Source organism: Homalodisca vitripennis, chromosome 1 (assembly GCF_021130785.1).
Source record: "Homalodisca vitripennis isolate AUS2020 chromosome 1, UT_GWSS_2.1, whole genome shotgun sequence".
NCBI lineage: Eukaryota > Metazoa > Arthropoda > Insecta > Hemiptera > Cicadellidae > Homalodisca > Homalodisca vitripennis.
Genome location: NC_060207.1, coordinates 153,370,893 through 153,393,022, shown reverse-complemented (window position 1 = coordinate 153,393,022; position 22,130 = coordinate 153,370,893). Strand labels below are relative to the sequence as shown.

The 22,130-nt window shown below is 33.7% G+C and overlaps 1 protein-coding gene across 2 annotated transcripts in view; it reads right to left on the bottom strand.

Annotated features, from left to right (window-relative positions):
- Positions 1-8,773: 8,773 nt before the first annotated feature.
- Positions 8,774-22,130, bottom strand: part of LOC124374106 (zinc finger protein 271-like) — a 33,629-nt gene continuing 20,272 nt past the window's right edge. For both annotated transcript variants that reach the window (XM_046832410.1, XM_046832405.1), the window contains exons 6-8: positions 19,646-19,776; positions 13,913-14,049; positions 8,774-11,250 (exon numbers count right to left, since the gene is read on the bottom strand). In XM_046832410.1, coding sequence (XP_046688366.1) covers positions 9,048-11,250; positions 13,913-14,049; positions 19,646-19,776 — 2,471 coding nt within the window. In that variant the 3' untranslated portion in view covers positions 8,774-9,047. The remainder of the gene's footprint in view (positions 11,251-13,912; positions 14,050-19,645; positions 19,777-22,130) is intronic.

Sequence of the window (22,130 nt, the reverse complement as noted above, 5' to 3'; positions counted from 1 at the left end):
CTTCATGGTCTCATATTTCGTCTTCAATAATAACTATGTTCTACTAGTGTTTGTTTTATACATGTCACATCTCCAGCGATTGATTTCAATTTTTGTTAATTTTTTTGAAACTGATTGTCGGTCCAATTCAAGCTAGTGATACTATTGTTTGCATTCTCTAGTGCAATTTAATAAATAAGTTAAAAACCAATAACTTTAATAACACACAATAAACTGCTTTGCCGACGAGAACCTGTCTTATCGACCAATGAGCTGTAACGATCAAAACTGAGAACGCTTGCTGTTTGGCAGAAACTTTTCATTCAGAGAAGGCAATTTGAATCTCGTAGGTTGGGAGATGGGAATCAGGTGGAAGTCAGTTAGTTGATAAGTCAGCTGATTGAGACTGAGTGTTTGAAATGTAGCCAGGCAACTATCAAGGACGTACCAATGAATACAAACCTTATTCATAAGGTTTGTATTCATTGGACGTACCCAGCGAGAGGGCCAATTTCAGTTTTTTATGACTGTCTTACAAGCTCTATTTGTGTTGCGATACGAAAATGTGCATTGGAGACCGAGTGGGTGAGTACTGACCCGGACTGCCAAGGTCAACAGCCCTTTCGTCAGAATGTGCAGAAGATGATGTTTTAACTACTAACACAATAACTATTGTTTGACACTTGTCAGTCTTTGTCTAACAACCAAGTTTGTTCATTCTACTCTCACTGCTCAGTGATATCGTAGTGCGGTAGTTCTCTATTTGTTGTTTGGTTGGTTGTTCTGTCAGCATATAAATGGAAGTGTATTAGGTGGATTTAATACAATGATAGTGAACAGTGTACAGCTTTCCGTAATGAAGCGATGTAATGATAATAAATAATTTAAATAGTGATTTAACTTTGCCACAACTAACTTTTGAAGGCATAGGAGCACCATGTACTTCATCGTCCTCGGTTAAGGCCGAGTATCCGGGAAATATAGAAATAATAAGTGATATTAGTAAAATTCCCGAATGCCTGTTTTCTATTTGTTGTAATCTTGAGTTTTCAAGTAAACATCTGCAAGAGTTACGTAGCAAAGTTTTATTTTCAGTAAATGAACCAAATGATAACTTTGTATTCCCTACTAGATTAGTAGGTACAAAAAAGCAGTTCCTTCCATAGAAAGTGGTTGAAACGATTTACCTGGTTAGCTTACTCTAAATCGGCCGATGGTGCTTAGGCCTACTGTAAGTATTGTGTTGTATTTTGTACTGAAGCAGTTGTGAATGGGTTCCAATGAACACATTGGCTCTCTAGTGTCATCATCTTTTATCAAATGGAAGGATCCGTTGAAAATGTGTAATAAGTATGTTGTAATTAATACAAAAAATGTTCTGCCGCTGCAGAGCATTTACTGAAGATTAAAATATGCAAACTCATAGTGTTGCTTCTCAGATAGATGTTGAGAGGAAAAAAACAGATTGGGGGAAACAGAATAATCCAAGAAACTTTTGTTAAAAATGCCAATAACGCTAGAGCATTCAATTTAATAGCAGATTTATGTGTTTGCTTCATTTATTTATAAAACAATGTTCACGAGGACTTTTGGTGCTTTGTACAAGTTATTAATATGATTGCTGAAGGAATTTAAAATCTAATTCTTAACCAATGTCAGTCTTGGACTTAAAATGAAAAAGAGCATCAAGAACTGCCTTGGAATATTGGCCGACATACGTATGTACTGTAATATATTTAGAAACAATTCATATGCAAGTACTGTATAAAATTAAATATAATCACTTATGCTCCAGAGACTCAAAATAAGATTACTACGTTTATGTGAAACTATATTCAATGAAATACATAAAGCTATCATGGGTTATGTTGAGGTTTTTGAAGCTATTGTTCTAAGTCTGTTCAAACTATCTCAGAGTGATTGTTCAGTTGCTAGCTGCATGTTCTCTTTAAGCTACAATTGAAAAAAGCACTTTTATCATCTCTATTTTTGTTCGTAAAAACCTTATGAGTATTTTCATCCCTGCTTTGGATGACATATTGAATAGTTTTAATAGCAGATTTAAACACAGTAGCGTTGTTATTAAATATTTTGAAACCCTCAAACCAAATCATGCTTCTCATGACCACATTGATAAAATATATTGTCTACCGATTTACTTTGAACATGAGACATCTTCCTCAGTTGTTAAAGCGGAGTATCTTCTGTGGTGTCAGAAATGGCAAAATGAGAATTTGTTTTAAAACATCCAAGAATTACCTAGTGTCTCTACAGGTGCGACAAACAGTTTACCCCACATAAATTTTGTTTGTGAAAGTGTAAGGGGCTCTTCCCGTATCAACATTTACTGCTGAAAGATTATTCTCAACAATGCAAAGGGTCAAGAACTTTTTAAGGAACAAAATGGGGAATGACCGTTATTACATATTATTTATTATTTCACAATGTGCATTTGTATAATTTGTACTTTGTTTTGCAGGCAACAAAATCATCTTTTGTAATTACATTACTACATAAGTCTAATCGATTTCAATTATTAATCCTGCACAGCCTACTAAAGCATATCCTCCACAATTACAAAAATCAATTGTCAATACAACCTATTCAAAGACGGAAAAACTTTGGGCAAAATTCACTATTTTGTTTCTTAAATTAGAAAGTTTCAAAAATTTCAATGTTTTTAGGGGAGACCCCAATTTTGTCTTGATCTGCACAATATGGTTTTCCTGGTTACATCCTTGGCAACTGTCAAATCAACTGGAAATCCTTTATTATGATAATCAGTCAAAAGCCCTGCATTATAAATCTTATCTATAAAATTCTGTTTTTTTTTTTTTTTTTTTTTTTTTTTTTTTTTTTTTTTTTTTTTTTTTTTTTTAATGAGATGCTTGGATTCCAGTCACTTGTTTGTAATAGCTGTTAAATTTTGTGTTAAATGTAACACAAAATTTTAATTATTTTTGATTGATTTTGATATTTTTTCCCATTTTGATTTATAAAGCTTATATCATAAAAAAGCCCTAATAAATAAAATCATCAATATTCTGATAAGTATAAAATAATAAGCTTAGGCACACTGGTTGTTGGATCTATTTCTGCAGCTTTGTGACTTCTTGACACAGCAGCAATCACACCTCAAAGTTCATATAACGAGGTTGTATCATTGGCCAGGTAGATCGTATTGGATAACTTTGGTCCCTGAAGGAGTCTGGAAACTTCACAGGTAACGATAAACTATCAGAACAGGGGGGTAAAAGGAGTCTCAAGAATGCATATCTGAGATTTCTAGATCCTCCCAATATCTACGTCTTTTTATTCACTTCACCCAATGAACTGATCCAATTAGTATGAAAAGCATATTTTACAGAAGAACCGCCATCTTCAAGCAACCCCTAAGATTTCTGGACTTACCTTAAGAAGTGAAATATTGTACCAGTAAGAATTGTACCACATGACCTAGATTTAAATGAGATAAACAAATATTTTATACAGATGGGCAATGCAGATAATGCCTGTAATGTAATTGATTATTTTAATGTGAACAAGGCAGATGATGCAGCAGTTGTTAACTTCCATATGGTCACTATAGACAAAGTTAAATCAGCAATGATGAATTAAAATCAAGAGCAGCGGGAACCGAAACATCTGATACACAAGTCTCTGACTGAAGGGGGTTTCTCTCAGAGCAGGAAAGAAATATAGTTTATCCCCTACCTAAGATGCCCATCCCTCATAGCGTTAATCATTTTAGACCCATTTCAATTTTTCCCATTTTTTTACTGTCAAACATTCTGGAAAAATAGTCACTTTTCAGATGATAAAACACATAATAATAACAATAGCTTACAAAAGAACAATCTAATTTTAGACACAACTACAGTATGTGTAACTACGCTGGTGAATCTTTTTATGATCTCAATGATACTAAAGATGGCATTAATTTGAGTTATTATGTAGGTATTATGTATTATTCACAGGCTTTAAACTCCATTAATCACTAGGTGTTATTGTATAAAATGTACTGTTATGATTTTGGTGAAAATGCTATTGATTCGATGAAATCTTATCTTAGAGAAAGAAGCCAGGTCACATCTTCCTTATTTGTAAGAAGGCGAGGTGTACTTCAGTGAAGTTGTCTTGGTTCTGTACTGTTTAATTTGTACCCTTCTCATTTCCGTACAAGTATTAATTATTGTACAATACATCTTTATGGTGATGACTGCCAGTTGCACTTGTGCTATAACCCTTGGCAGGTCATTGCACATATTGAAAACATCAGTAAATGGTCTGTAGACAGTGGTCAATGTAGAGAAGTGCACTATCTTTTACACCACCCCACACAATACGGTGCAGGCAATTGATGGACAGAGGTGTGGGAATCGCTCTTGATGGTTTTTGGCAGTGTATGAAAGCACTCGATATCTTGTTCAACAGCAACTTTACATTCTCTGTTCACGTCACTATTCAGTGTGCTTTTGGCAGACTGAGAGGTATTTACAGATTCATAAGTTACTTGCCGGAATTCACTAAGCTTTCCTCATGCAGTCAATGGTTTTTCCATTACTTACTATTGCTATTTTGCTTTCAGTAACAGCATCTCGTGGGGTGATAGAATCGTATTCAAAACTCTGTTATACGAGTACATTTAATTTTCAATTTCAATCGATTTGATCATATATCCTCCTTTAGAGAGGCTATACATACTTAAGGACTAAGAAGCCTACTTTGGTTAAAGGTGTCTACTTCTAGCCATTTAAATTTACTTATGGTGCCACGGTCGTTTTGTGTCGGTGCCTTATTCCCCTGATTAAAAAACAATATACGTAAAAATTAAATAGTATTTACAATGTATTTGAAGTTAATTCTAACTCATCTGACTCCTGTTCTTTTCTTTATGAAAATGAATAAAAATTTCCAATTTTGTTACTGGCATAATGTTGGAGAAAAAATAGATATAACTTTGTCTTTGCTATCTGCATTACATTATTTATCATGCACTGTATACTTAAACTTATAAAATTTAAATGTAAACACATGTTTAAGCCACTTTGTTGAACTTCTGTTAAAAGTGTTAACAGTTATGTAGTGCCAGTTAAATTTGGTCCATGAAACAAATATTACCATTTTTCCGAATTCCAAAATGTTCCAAATAAATGTTCTAATCTTCCTCTTCATATAAACTTTTCTTGGATTTCAATGAATATTTTACTAAAAGAATTGGCCAAATTAATCCATCCATTCTCGAAATAAGTGCTTAGTAACATATTTTGTGATTTATTTTTATTTATAAGAATATTTAGTATTAATTTAAGGCTACTGCTAAGTTATTCTGAAATGTAATAAATTCAGTGGTTAATGTACTGAGAAACACTTGTAAATTAAGTCATTTTTATTTATTATTATTTATTTATTATAGGTCATAATGTAATTACAAATAGTTTGTCATTTTACGGTTTTTAACTATCCAGTAGAATTACTAGTAAATTAATTTTTGTTGACATTAACTTGAAAAATTGTACAGTTATACAACTGAAAAGTAAAATAAATATTCCATTATTCAACAAATTTTGAGTATTTATCTACCAATATCTCAAGTACTGTAGTATTTCTATTTCTGAAATGTATAAAACAGACATGTTACCCAGTATTTTAAAATTGGTAGTTTGAAACATCACTCAGAAAATAATCACTATAAATAAACACAAATAAGCATATTCACACAAAACAATGTGAAAAACTCACCTAGGAATGTAGGTTTATTGTGCAGTTTAAGTGGTATAGATTGAACCTATCTAGTATTTTCCTGCTACATCGCCAATAGCTAAAATTGTCCTAACATGCCCCACACAGTTTGAAACCAAGAAATAAATACACCAGGTATAAGTTTGTAAATTAAAATGAATTTTAAGTGCCAGATTCTTTTCTGTCTTGCAATTTTCTTACTTTAGCAATGCAAACAGTGAAATGCGTTATGCTTTCTTAATTGAAATGGAACTGGCTGGTTTAAAACATCTTGTCTTTCTTCGAAGTTCTCAATGGCTACAATTCGCATAGTCAATATTCTTCAAGTACCCATATTAATCTATTAAAAATTGTATTTAATTACATATGTTAATCTTAGAAACAATAAAAAAAGCAGTTAAAGTGATTCACTCTCTTCCAAAAGATAGTAATGGGTGTAAATGCTAATATCACTGTTATAATACAATATAAACTACTGGATAGAATTGTTGATATGTAAATCATACATAGAACTATTAATACCAACATTCAGCTTCCAGAAAAAGAAGTAAAACTCGTTATTGTTAACCCTAGAACTGGCAATGGTGTCACTCTGTACTGGCGGCTCTATTTTAACAGCCTCGCAGACGTTTCTTATAATGTATCACATTTCATAACTGTTAGTCCAAATATAAACTATTATATGTCAATGTATTCACAACTATATGGAGAGCATTATAATAACAATATCTTATTGTTTCCATGGAAACATATTTTTATTTTTTTTACAAAATGTAAGAAAAATGTTTTTTGGAAATTTTTTTTGTAAATATTCCGTTGTGTAACTGCTTAGCAATAAGCTTTACATAAAAACCATAAATGTATAACTTATTCGAAATTTTATCCTGATTCCAAAAATATATAATTATTGTAACTTTTACCTCAAAACGTATGGGTTACAGGGCTTTGTATGAAAAAGCACCCATATTTACTTATTTTCAAAAATGCGTACATTTCTAAATAAATATTATTGTTCGTGGGTAAACATAATCTCTTGACTGCATTTATACTTATATAAGTATTACAGTTAAAACAAAAATAAAATAATAAATTTTAATCTTACCTTATTTACATATGTACAATATATACAAAGTTTCATTTTTCACTCAGCGTCACTAGATCCCGCCCTGCAAGCTCTCTAAGATCATTTGATCGGTCTCTAAAGTTTTCACCCATACTGAACAACTAAAACTATAACCTAAGAAAGCTAAAAAAAAAAAATAATAACCACACCAAATACTATTGGATTCGTAACCTCAAATACAAAACCCGGCACTTGTTTACAGTTTCACAACAATGTGGTTGACCCGTACTACGTTCATGTCCGCTGTAAAAAAAAAAACGATGTTTTACGGTAAACAAAGAAGACAATAATCGAAGTAAGAACAGTAAATCGGTACTATAGTTATTGCTCTTCCAGAATATATCAAATAAAAATCATTTAAATGACCTTAATTGCCTAAAATTTCAATAACTGTACATGTCTACTTTGGCGACGAATATTCGTCGTTGCTAAATCGGACGGGCCTTTGGCGACGAAAATTCGTTTCATACCAGCTCTAGGGTTAAACACTAAAGTAAGCATCTAAGACATTTTACGTTCATGATTTGATCCACATTAAAATTAATTCTTAGAAAAGGCCTATTTGTTATAAAAATATAAATGTATAATCATTGAAAACGTAATTAGTTCACCAGACTAAAATTTTAATTTATTAATTATTTTCACCTAATAAATTAATGCGTGAAAATAAATTTTATTATTTTGTTTTTTAATTTTAATAGGGCTTTCTGTGTCACTCATGAAGTCAAATTTTTTAAATTGCTAAAAATGGAAGACAGTAAGTAAAAAAAAACTCATGTCTGTGAACAGATTTCAGCAGACTAGACAAAGCCTGTGAGATAAATATTAACCTTTCCAGCGTTATTGACGCGGATCCGCGGAGGGCCACTACAAGCTCAAAACGTTATTGCCGTGGATTCGCGTTTTTGCATTCTATATTTTCTTACTGCTATGTTAGTTGAATATTTTTCTGCTAGATGGTTCTAGTAGTCATGCGACATACAGACGGGTTGCCCTGCCTCGCATTCTGTTACAATGGGAGTGGCAGTTGCTTCTAATTGGCCAAACACTGTCTAGCGAGCGTGGCCCCGCGCCTTTCACAAAGTCATTGACGGGAGCTCCCGTCAAGGCATCTAGTCAGTTAGTTAATGAGAAGTGTTTATCTATAAAACTGTGTTTCATTCCCCTACTTACTGAATAAATGATAAAAATATTAGTGCCAACTGCACTGTTATTCTACGATATTCTCAAAAGTTAAAAATTAGCCTAGGAAATCCAAAAAGGGCTAAACAAATTTTATTTACCGTTAAATAACTCTATTTTTACATACAGAAACGAAAATAAATTTAACTTTACACATTGGAAATTTAAAAAAATTGTAACTTTATCAAAGATCAGGTCCAATTTTTTATGACACTTAAAGGGTTAATTTACATGAGATGTTGTAAAATGGTGTTGAGCATATCATATTGGCAATTTTAATAAGAATCTTGCAAAAAAACCAAACAAATGACCCGAGAAAATAAGCTAGTTCAGTCAAATCGAAAATGTTGTAAATATTTGTAAGAATTACATTTTTATTAAAGTTTGACATAAAATTATAGTACCGGTATTCGCAAAGCGTGAAAAATAGATATCTATCATTTTTTAAATTCACCATAATATCAAACAACCAAGTTCCAACAAACAAACTGAGTCATAGTTTATTTTTTTATTATTTTATACATCACAGGAAAGATTCAATTGTCCTAAAAACTAATGAAAGAAAAGGTGGTGTAAGTGATGAAACCAACATTTTGATTAGCACTGAGCTATTATTTCTTCTAAGAGAAAGACAAAATGGTTTTCAAATGCATGGAAGTTATAGATATATTTCCACATGCATGTTTTAGGATGCATCCACAACAAACTAATGGTAATGGAGTATAACTTTACATGTAACATACAAAGTACACACAACCATTTTTACCTTTATTTGCAAAACAACTAAAATTGGATGAAGATGTTCAAATAATTGTTTTTAAGCATATTGATTTGTTACATCCAAAAATATATATTTACAATTACTATTACTTATTAACTAATAACTCTGTATTTTCTAATGATCACATAGTCTTCAATCAAAGTGTTATAGTGAGCATCACAATATTTAACAACAAACATAAAATTCAATTACAAATGATTGAGAATTTAGAAACAGTATGAAACTGAGCAAACAAAATATTTAAAATTCAACCTTTTGTATTCTAACTTTAACAATACCGTGTTGTAGTCTGCGATGCTTTAACATATCCCCCTTCTGACGGTATCTCTTGCCACAGATATCACAAATGTTGGGTTTCTCACCAGTGTGGATACGTTTGTGTACTGTCAAAACGTGGGATCTACGAAAGGCAATACCACAGACATCACACTTGTAGGGCCGTTCTCCTGTATGGATTTTCCGATGTTGGCTGTAAACATGTTGGGTCATGAAGGCCTTTCCACAATAATCACACTTGTAAGGACGATCCCCCGAGTGTTTTCTGACATGTACATCTCTATCTCCTTTAATCTTAAAGGTTCTTGGACAAACTGGACAGGAGTATGGCCTCTCATCCGAATGCACTTTCTGGTGGGTGTACAAACCGGAACTCTGTGAGAACCCTTTCCCACATTGATCACAGATAAATGGTTTCTCTCCTGTATGCATTCGTATATGTTTCACTAAAGCATCTTCAATCGCAAAAGATTTTGGACAAAAATGACATTCATAAGGTCTGTATGAATCTTCGACTGGAGAAAGAGTCTGATCATGAGCCAGCCGGTGTTCAGATACCTCAGCCTGGGTTTTAAATTTCAAATCACAAAATCGACAATGGTATGGCTCTTCACCAAAATGCACAGTCAGATGTTCAGACAATTTCACATTGTTCATGAAGCAGCGTTCACAATACTCGCACATGTACACGGTTGGAACAGTGAATTCACTCATGTAATCCCTCACACCAGCTGATATGTGAAGTTTTTTATGTTCCTCAAGAAGAGAGGAAGATGAAAAAGCTTCATTGCAGATTTTACACTGATAGGGATACTCTGGAGGATGATGTTCCCTATGAGCATTGAGATTAACAGGATCTGTGAAGCATCTCTCACAATATTCACACAGATAAAGTCTCTTCACTGTGTGCATTTCAAAACTATATGTTGTCTCCCCACTGCATTCGGGAATATGCATGATATCCATATGGTTCACGGCTTGATCAGTGCTCGGGAATGCTTCAAAACAGAGTTTACAAGTAAAACAGCTACCTTCCTGAGTTTTATCCTTGTGAGTGTTCACAAAATGATTCCTCAGCATACTTTTTCTGATGAAACACTTTCCGCAGTACTCACATGGGTAAGGCTTCATTATGTCCTCACCTTGGTGGGATCTCTGATGGTACCTAAGTGAACTGTTTGATCTAAAGACTTTGCCACACTCCTCGCAGACATGTCCTTTGTTCTGGGAATGTAAATACATTGTGTGCTTGTACAGCTTGAGCTCATCTGGGAATGTTTTTTGGCATACTTCACAATATCCTGGTTTAGCTCCACGATGAAACCTCTGATGAAACTCCAACCGAGCCTCGGAGCGGAATGCCTTGTTGCAGGTAAGACATCTGTTTGTAGCAGCAGAAGAGCCACAGACATGACTCTCCAGTCTCACAGCTGATTTGAATGAGAGCCCACAGGACTCACACTGATGTACCTCCGCTTCCTCTATTTTATGGCCAAAGTGTTCTTCCACAAAATGTGTGTCTAGCACTGATTTGTTACTAAACCACCGATCACACATTGTACAAGGGAAACAGTCTATGTCCGAGTGATCTTCTGAGTGATCCAACAGAGCTGTCAGTTCTGAAAATTCCACCCCACAAATTCTACATATTAAGGACTCTTTTTCTCCTTTTACTACAATTTTAGTTTCTTTATTACTTCGTAATCCTTCCCAGGCTTCATCTTCTGGAATAGTATCTAACTCCATCCCCACAATACTGTCAGGATCATGATACAAAGTATCCATATCTAATTCAGGTATTTTTAAAGAGTATTCTTGTCCATTCCATAATTGCTGTTGTTCATTGTTTAACTTGCTCGGCTCTTTCATAGAGTTTGAAAATTTTACCTCAGGTAGAATGGCTGTTGTTTCAGAGCTTTCTTCGACAGTAGTGATTTTAGGTTTTTCTTCAGTGTCAGTTTTTAACTCTTGACACACACCATGATTGGCTCTATAGATGCCACTTTTTGTGATCATTTTCCCACAGGAACACAAAGGGCAGCAAAACAAAGACTTTGCCTCATTCATGTTATTTAACTTGGATATACTAGAACTGTCTTGAGAGTCATCACCCTCAGATCCCACGTAGACTGGACTCAGCAGATCTGATCCTGTAAGAGGTTGGGAGCTGTAACATACAGAATATTGTTACAATAATTTACTCATGTTTAAAAGATTTAGAGATTAGTCTATTTTGAATCCTGAAATATATTGCTCACATTTCTAATTAATTAGAATATTTAAAACATTCTAAATGCATGGATATAAATACATTATCATGAGCAAAAATTATTACAGATTTATATTTTTTTAAATATTACATTTATTTCTAAAATATATTACCCTTAAAACTAAAACTTCAAATTAAATTGAACTTAATTGACAGAGTATATTCATTACTAACTAAATGTTAATAAACCTAATTTAAAAACCTTCTAGTCCCCGAATTCACTGCCTAGCTGATTCTTTTATTATAAAGTGATATTATTTTTGCTGTATTTGTTTTTGTCATTGTCTGATTTTAGTGGACGCAGAACTTTTAGAAATGTGTCTTCATTATCAATTCCAATTCATTCGGCAGACTTATATTATAAACCTCATGTTGTTGCCGAATGTCATTTATAGAACTCTCTTCCAGATAATATCAGAAATATAGATGCTTTTGAGATTTAAGTTGGGCTCTTATGCTGCAGGCACAACGGATTCAGTGGGGTGGGTTGGTGGTTCTTGTGGCTACACTTGAGGTAACTGCATTAAGTTGGGTGAATGGAGATAGAAAGGTGATAGAATTGGATAATAATTAGTTATATTTTATATTAAAAGACAAAATAGGTAAGTTCAATGTACATAATTTCTTATTATGTAATTTCTTATTTATTAGCAGTTAATAAATCAGATCTATCCTAAAACTTATTTTAGTATATTTTTTAAGAATAATTTTTACCATGGATGCCATTGGTAATTTGCAAAACGGATAAACCATTTATGAATAATGAAGAGTTTGCGGTAATATCATTTAATTTGTAATTGAGTTATTTTCAATTTAATTTTGTTAGAGTTTCATTAAATTTTTGCAATTCACATGATTTTACATTTGTACTTCCTAACATTTTAATTTTAATTTGGATGTAAAACTTCTCAGAAATAATGTTGTTCCATGCATTTTTTACTGATAATTGTAAACATGAAATTAAATTTGATAATGGCAGATATTTAACAAAAATAAAATAAATAAAACCTTCTGATGTATTTGTTGGATAGTTGATGGGTTTCAAATTTATTTCTCTTATGTGCTGTAAGACAGCTAAAATTCTATGGCATGAGCAAAGTAGTACTTATCAAGAGTCTAATAAGTGGATGAGAATCAGTAACTTATGATAGTAAAACATCAATAAATCTCCATATCTACTATATACAATCAATTTCATACAAAAAATTTGCTCTTCACCAGAAGTGATATTACATATACACAATTTGAAAATGTCTGTGTTAACACAAATAATTTCTATAATTTAAATTGTTAATTAACATTTAACAAACTAATTTTAGAGCAAACTTTAATTTAAACTGCCTTATTTTGTACATAACTTTGTTTGAAAGAGGTTATTAAATTATACTATGAATAATTATATGAAGATTGTCAACCTTATCATTGGACTTGTTCTAAATATCCTGAAGAACATTTTTAATCACCTAAAACTAAAAATTTGTAATACTTAATTTTCTAACTTAATTATTATAATGTATAATATGTAAATAAGTGAACCATTCTGCTCAAAAAATAAAAAGGCAATTAATTATTGTGTATCAGATTTTATATCTTACAATATTTTTGATGTGTAACTTTGCCCCTTTAATTTACTGTTGGCGAGAGAAAAGAAGAGACCTGGCCCGTACCGGCGCACAGCTGTGTACTAGTGTGTTGCCGCGCGGTAATTTCAGGCGCTTCGCCCCACAGCCAACCCTGCGAATTGTTTATCCTAGCAATGTAACAGTGAAACAATAATGGAATTACGAAACAAGGCGCGGCAACATACTAGTAGTAACGCCTGCAAATTTCAGATAGGCCAGAATCCAGGTCTCTTCTTTTCTCTCGCCATCAGTACTAACAAGCTGTTAATAACTGTTTGAACTAGTAATTTGAACACTACTCATTTTGACTGTAAACATTTCAATTTTAGATTTTTTTCTAATTTTAAATCATAACTTATTTTTTTTTATTGTAAATTATCTAAGTTCCTCATTTATTACTTAAGAACCAGCAGTAGTAAAACAACTGAATGTTTCCCTATAAAAACAGTGTTACAATCTATGCACTTTTATATAATTTTTAATGTAACATTATGGAAGAAATCTCATTTTAAAGATGTGATTAATACATCATCATTGGATCCAAATACTTTTTAGATAAAAAAATGTTTTAAAGAATATACTTTATGAACATTTAAATGATGAAGTAAATAAAGTTAGGTTTATTCCTTCAATAACCTGTATAAATATTATAAAAACAAAAAGCATTTGGATGCGAGTTAATGATATTTTAAAAATGGGTTATCTCCTGCAATTCTATGGCTAAAAATAGAGTCGTAAAAGTGAAGTTTAACATTGTTCTTATGGGGATACAGTCAAGATGGCCACCAGTACAGCAGGCTTTTAAGCCTAATTACCAAAAAGGTACCTTCAAACCTGTCTTTCAGGTTTTTTTATAGCTGCAAAAATTAAATGAAAAAATCATTTTCTGATGCGAAAGAATTGGATGTAAATGCATTATTCATTAAATTTTGTAGTACCTGAACTGCTTCTCAGTCATCATTTCCCGCAGCCTATTCTCAGCCTGGAGTGAGGTCTCGGCCATCTCGTGACAGAGAGCGAGCTTGTCAAAACACGGTCGGCAAATTTGCTTAGGTAGAAGATCTGTTTCTTGCACCTGCAGTGTAAAAAGGTTCAATTTTATCTTTTCTTATTATAAAAGAATCAGTCAAAACATATGAAACCTTTAAAAAATGTATAAAACATAACAGTTTCACTAACATAAGTCCTTTTTATAGTAGTGAAAGAAAAATGACATCAATATGGAGAAAAATTGCACAATATAAAACCTTTATAAGCACTCAGAGAACAACACTATACATAAGTCTAATATTTTTAGTCCTATAATAAATTTGAAATAAAAAAGGTTATTAATCTTTCTATACACAATAATACAGAGTATGAATTGATTTATGAAGCTATTATTTGTTATGTGAGTAATGAACTTAGTCCAATTTAAACAGAACTATTCAATTGCAGTATCACAGAGGGGTTTTCCTAATATCTTGAAGATCACTAAAGTTATTCTAATTTTTAAAAGAGGTCAAATGTATGCTTAAGAAAACTACCGTCCGATATCTTTGCTTCCTGTTCTGTCTAAATTATTAGAATAGATGTTAAAACAAGGCTGATTTGGTTGTTAGAAAATAATAATTTTTGTGTCAGGTCAGTTCGGTTTCAGGGAAGATCTAAGCACTGAATTTGTTCAACACTTTGCTAGTTATTTATGAGGGTTTGAATAGTATAACTGACAATAAAACAGCTGGTTTATTTTTAGATGTGAGCAAGGTCTTTCATACTTTGAATCATGAGTTACTGGTGTATACACTAGAATCTGCAGGAATTAGAGGGGTTCCACTTTTATGGTTACGCAGAGTATAAGTGAAATTTTAAACATTAATTACGGAGTACCATAAGGATTTGTGCTTGGCCCTATTTTGTTTGCTAATGGCTTTTGCAACATTATTTTAATGGACGTGTTACAGCTTTTGCTAATGACACGGCTTTGTCATATAGTCCCAACTCTTTGGATATGTTAATGCAAGACGATTTACATACAATATCTCTTTGGTTCAGTTATAACATGCTTTCTTTGAATATGTCCAAAACTGTATTTTCAGTGACAACAATATAACAACTTTGTGTCAATATGGGAGCAAACACCACCAGTTCACGATTAAATGATTACCACATTCACAACGACGGTCAATTTCCGGACTTATTTATATGCAGTCATAATTTTTAATAATAGTGACTAAAAATCATAACCATTTATTTATTTTTAACGTTTATGTATAACAAGGAAAGTATGTGGGCTTCGCAATTTTACAAAAATTTTAGTTCTAGACCTTGTGGTTATACAAATAAATAGGCCACCAGCATTTATCTAATCATGTGATCAGGAGAAGATCGATGATGAGGCAGTGGATAGATGTCCCACATCAAAAAAGTATTCAGAATACTGATTATTATTGGAATTTGTCCATTGCTACAAATTTACTGGTCTGCAAATCTCCTTTACAAAAACGTCATCAAAAAACCAAGTGGAGGAATAGATTCAAAATGATTCTGAAATGTTTAGATTTTCAAAACAATAATAAAGAAGACACAGTCTATTCAAAGTCAAAAAGCTTGTGGAATTAGTTAACAAGCTATGCAAGTAAATAATGATACCAGACGAAAGTAATATCATAATTGAGATAATGATCCCGTCAGATCTTCTTGGTCAGGGGCACCTGTTATATGCATACAATTTTTATAACAACGTGGGCGTAGCTGAACTATTGCTAAAACAAAATCTACTTGTGTGGCACTTTGGAAGGGAAAGCCACGAGAAATGACAGTAAGAAATTAAAGAAATGGGAAGTGTTCCCTCAAGAAAATGAGATGGAGTCAAGGTCATCAAATGGGTATATAAAAAAGGCATTGATGGTATCAGCACGAGCAGAGGACTTGGCATCTTGGTTCCATCTGAAGAATGTACAGAAAATGATAACCAATTTTAAAACCCACGACTGTACTAAACTACAATAACATGAAAAAGGATGTGGACATTTCAGACCAAATGTATCCCTATTACAATCTCTTACAGAAGAGCAGTAAAGGGTACAAGAAAGTAGCAGTAGAAATATTGCTAGGGACCTGCGTTACCAACGAACTGGTCCTTTCCAACACTGCTTGTGAGCCAAACCAGAAGTGGGTCATATAACAATTTAGGGAAGTGCTGGTAAAAAAGCTTGTATCATCTTCAAATCCTGAACCAACTCCTGTAAGAATCCCACCAAATGCAGCAATATGAGTTCAGAGACAACAGCAGCTCAAACACTGACTCACCAAATTAGACGGATTTGCACATACATAAAAAAGAGGTGTTCTTCTTTTTATAAAAGTTTTATGGGCGCTAAAGAAGCAAGAAAGAGACAAAATGGGTCAACATCTACTGTGCCACCTGTCCAGATGAGCCACCAATATGCCTCCAGTGCTTCAACACGTGCACAAATTACACTCCAATTTTTTCTTATTATTGCATTTTATATCGTAAACACAAAAGTTATATGTTATTTTAACTAAAACAGTATTAAAACTCATGTATAACAGTTTTTGTGATCATTGTATTCAATAAAGTGACAAATTATATTGTAAAATGTTTTGATTTTTTATACCTCAAAAATTAAGGAATCATCCATTTCAATAACCACTGAGACAAACCAAACAATAAAACACTCACGAAAAGTGCTTAACACGTTCAATGCGGTTGCGGTAGATCTACTGCACGGCTGCCTCGCGCCAGGCGCGCATGACGTAGATCTAACTGCACAGCGCCATTGTTTAGAAACCCAGTCAGTGTGCTCTCAGCACTCGTCGTGTATGGTTGTCCGTTTTGCCGCTCGTGGGGATATACTTTTCCCGCGTTTTTGTGGTCGCCGTTCTCAGTTAGCGTTTTGTGGTTAGTTTTTAGACTACTTCAAATTTTACCGTTTTTGTTGTGTGTTTTAGTGTTATTCTTATAATACAATAGACATGGATTTGCCTCCTGGAACTAGTGGAATCCAGAATTAGACGTCAGTTTGTGGCTAATAGTGATTCTGATTATGAAGACGACCCTGGTGTCCCTGGTTATGCTCCGGACCTCGACGATGAACAATACGAGACTGATGAGTCAGAGGTCGAAGACCCAGACTATGACGTAAGACCACCACAATGGAGTCCTCAAAACTATAGGTATGAAAGATGTACCGTTTAACAAAAAGAGGAAAAGTTTTTAGTCCCTTTGCCTAATGAGATTACCCCAATCAATTTTTTCTTGTTGCTGGTGGATGTGATTTTTTTGGAGGGCATTGTGGCTACTACGAATAGATACGCGTTGGAGTTTATTCTGTGGACTACTACACCCCGGCTCACGAATCCATAAATGGAAAGACATTACCGTGGAGGATCTCAAATGTTTTATTGGCCTATTGCTGCACATGGGAATATTACAATTACCCCGAATACAAGACTATTGGAAAACTTGTAAGCTGTTTTTCAACGTGCTTCCCCAAATTCATGGCCAGGGACAAATTCATGCTTATTTTGCGATGCGTTAATTTTGAAAGGTACCCTAACCCAAACAACAGAGCTTCTAAAGTACAGTTTCTAATTGACTACTTCAACAATAAAATGGACTCAATTTATTATCCTCAAAAAAAGTTGTGCATTGACGAGGGAATGGTTTTATGGAGGGGGGACGGTTGTACTTTAGGCAATATATAAAAGGGAAACGCCATAAGTACGGCATCAAACTGTACAGTTTGTGTGACCCCCATGGCCTAATACTTCGTTTTTTTTTATGTATTGCGGAATTTTAGATGATTACGGTGATAAGGGGCATGCAGCCAATGTTGTATTGAAGCTGATGCAAGGGAAACTCAATTGTGGCCACAGTTTATTTATGGATAATTATTATAATAGTTTTACTCTTGCCTCAAGCCTGCTCCGTAGGAATACATATTGCACTGGAACTCTTCGGCTGGACAGAAAATAGTATCTCCTGAAGTCAAATCGGCAACCCTGAAAAAGGGTGAAAACCATCGCCCGCTACGCCGAAAGTGTTGTTGTCGCCAAATGGAAAGACAAACGCGTTGTCTCTTACATATCCACTGAATTTGAAAAATGACATGGTGAATTCAATTAATCGAGGTGGTTTGGAGAGACTAAAACCACTACCAATTGTTCAATACAACCAATGTTATGAAAGGCGTGGACCGCAGTGACCAAATGATGTCATATTATCCTTGCGAAAGGAAAACACTGCGGTGGTATAAAAAGATTTTTGTCCACGTAATTCAGATGATGTTAGTGAATGCACACTATTCTATAAACGAAGTTCGCACATCAAGTGGAGAAAACAAAATGCCATTGTACGACTTCCGTCTGGAGGTTATTGACAAAGCTACTCCCGGACGTTCCCGAGCCTCCTCGACCTCTGAAGCGCCGCCGCGTCCCCCATGTACCCTCACGGATTACAGAAAAAGTGGCTTGTGGAAAGAGAAGTAAACAAAAGAGGTGCAGAGTTTGCTATGCAAATGGCAGAAAGAAATACGTGATGTGGCAGTGTTTAGAATGTGATGGACAGCCTGGGTTTGTGTGTCCCACATTGTTTTGACCAATTCCATGACTAATGAAGCGTACCTTGGGGGAGGATGGTTGGGTTGTAAATAGTAGTTTTTAGTGTTTTTTATCAATATATTTTTAGTTATACTAAGTGATTTGTTCCCAGTATTATTATAAAACAATCGTTAGTGGTCTGTTTTTCAAAAACAATAAGGAAAACGGTGCGCGCTTCGAAGAGAGGACTGGCCCCAGGAGCGTGTGCGGTTAGATCTACTGCACGTTTTCAAAATGGCGAAATTCGGCTCTTTTGGTGTTTGATGACCTTTCTGTACCAACCCGTGTCACAACAACTAAATTGGTAAGTGAATACTAATAAAAAAAAATTAGCCTCTAGCAACATACATTACTTAATTTTTAGCAGCGAACGTGTTAATGTGTATCCCATTGGGCACACAACGATCTTTACCAAAGCCTGGTGTGTACGTAATTGGGTACACGAAGGCAGATATGAAAAATCATATGATAACGTTGTCTTGACAGTGTTAATTCATTTAAAATACTGTTTATTTGGACCAAAATAATAAATTACTGTAAATTATTAATTCGTTACATATATGTCCTGAAAATATTCACAAAATGCCTTTCTGATTCACAAATCTCCACTTCATGCAGAAATAAAATATGATCTAATAATGTAAATTAGATTTGATAAGTAAAAAAAAAAAAAATTATTTGGATAATGCATTACCATACACCTTGAATTATTTGTTAAGAACTATGTAAAAGTATACCTTACTTTTACATCAATAACCTTGTGGCCATAACAGTTACAAGTTGCATATAGTAATAATTAATAAGGACAATAAATAAATAATTAATAGGTTATTACTTATTCAGGTTTTGTACCTGATTCCTAATGGTCTATCCTTGAACTGACTTTTTCATCAAGCTCACTTCATAGTAATTTTTACATAAATTCTAAATATACACATATAATTTTATGAAATTATTTTTCATTATTTTAAAACTTAGTCCTGTAAATGTTATGATGCTTTACAGAGGGTTGATCCTAAAACTAATATTTTATTAACTCTAAATTATAAATTATCCATGACACTCACAGTAACAGGCAGACACCAGTTTATCTTTTCTGCAAGATTCAACTTCACACCAACTTCATCAAATATGAAAATAAAATTGGTACATGGGTTAGAGCAAAGGCGACAGATCGCGGTGCTTTCCTCATCAATATCTGGAATCAACAAATCATATTGCAATAAATTTTGAAATATTCTATGTTTGGGACATTGAAAAATATTACATTACAAATTTCTGCATATACAATTGCACAGACGAACTTTACAGCAAGAAACCTTTGTATGTTGCCAACAAAGGTTCAAAACTTGTTTCTTCCAGAGATCAGAAGTAACCCTTACTTCCAGAAAAAGTTACTCAGGGACTGGCTTCTGGACGACATTCTCTACACTATTGAGAGTTCAAGGTTTACTGTACAGAGAAGTAACACCACTGGTAACAGAAATTGGACTTTTGTTGATATATTTGAGTTTTTAATAATATTTATTTCAGCAAACAGATTTTTGTATTATTTTTTCCAATATCTTATTGATACAAAATATGTAATTCAACAATCTAATTTAATCTTTAGTATTAGGAATTTGAAGACCAAACACTCTTAAGGTCAAGAAATATACACTATTCTGTATTCGATGTACATGAATATAATTATGTAGAAGACACAATCTACAGCAACAAAGGAAACTGGTACAATGATGTAGGGAAGATAGACTGATAGACTGATTTAGTAAAAAGAAGGTTCAACTTGAATGTTTGTAAATGCAGAAAAATAAAGTACAGAAATTGAAACAGACCCATGACTTTGAACCTCCCTCTGTGAAAATAAAACGAGATTTAAAGTCTGCATGATGTTGATTTTTTTCAACAATTGTCTCAGGAAGGAGTCATGGTCATTCCTAGATTTTTTTCCATTGAGTGAAGGAAGCCTTCAATGAGTTTTTAAAACGAGTAATTTTTCATTTAAATGTCGCTTGACGTATGCCATGCAATATTGTAATTGTTTGATGCAGTAAAGAATTTTATTATTATGGCTAGTTAAACAGGTAAGACAACTCTGCATTATTCCTTTCAGTGCCAGACATTTTTCTAGGTTACTTTGCGTAAAATGTCAAGGTATATGCCCTTTGTTGTATGAAGAAGAGTCAGGCCAAACTTTACTTTTTACAGCCGCCCACATTAAATTTTACTTACAATACACAGTAAAAACATTTTGCACGCAGTAGATGATAGATATTGTAGTTATCACCCACAGGTATTATAGTGCATAGATAAATAAACTTTATGTACTCGTTATATAAAAAACGTTAAGTTACAATATTTCATGATTTTGTTATAATTCATAAACAAACAACATGTACACATATTTACATTAAATAAAATGTTTAAAGCAAAAATTAAACATTTGGGCCTTTTAGAAAACAAGAAATGAAATGCATGGAAATGAAAACATATGAAAATACATTTTGGACATTGTACATTGACAACATACATTTTTGCTAGTATGGTAAATTTTGTTAAGTTTTGCTTCACTCGACATTTCAAACAACGCATCACTCATGTCCTTCTCTTATAACAGTTTTATACCGAGTCATAATGCTGCCAAGCAGTAAAGAGCTGACAATCCTACTTGTATTTAGTGTTCTTTTGGTCAATATTTAGTTCAAAATCATTAAATAAGATGTTTTTTAGAAAGATTAGTTTATAGTGAATACAAAAACAACAATATTGCAAATGTTAGACCTTATTTTCTACGATTTTTTTATAGACATCTGATGGCTCTTGCAAATATTACCAACATCCGTAAAAATGGATGTTGGTACTGAAAGAGTTAACACAAACAGTACCAACTTGTGTACTGCTGCATAAGAAGTTCAAGAATAGGTTGAGCTTCCACATTTAATTTTGTTTTGATATTTCCACCTAATGCAGAGAATTGGTGTGTCAGAATGTTCTCCAAGCTGTTTGATTAAAAAGTCTGAGTCGTTTCACAATGGGCTTCTATGTTACTGAGTGCAATATTAATTGTGGACTTCTCTTGCCATTTTCACCATCCCTAGCTTATGTTTTGGCGGGTTTTAAAACTTTAAAAGTAACGGTTTCCTGTATTTGTAGCAATAGTTGAAGTAGGGTCATAATCAGGGGCGGCCCGTGATATACGCGAACTACGCGGCCGCGGGTGGCGCCGCGAGGAGAGGGGCGCCGTGGGGGCGCTGTGCACGTGCGCCCTGCACTGACTAATGCACCGCTACCCGATACACACGCCCCACCCCTTACGCGAGTGACATGGAACCGTCCGCATGACTCATATGTCTATTTCTGTTCGCAGTCTGAGTCTCGCAGTTACGTTACGGTCACTGTTAGCGCCGCTTCGCAAGCACCCTCGTCGTGACAGCTGTCTGTCTTACTATTTTATATAATTACATTGATGTGCGTTGTACTGTAGTAAGTTGTAAAATTAATGCCGTTTTTAATTAACACGAAATTTCGAGCAAGAAAAAAACATCTGGAGCA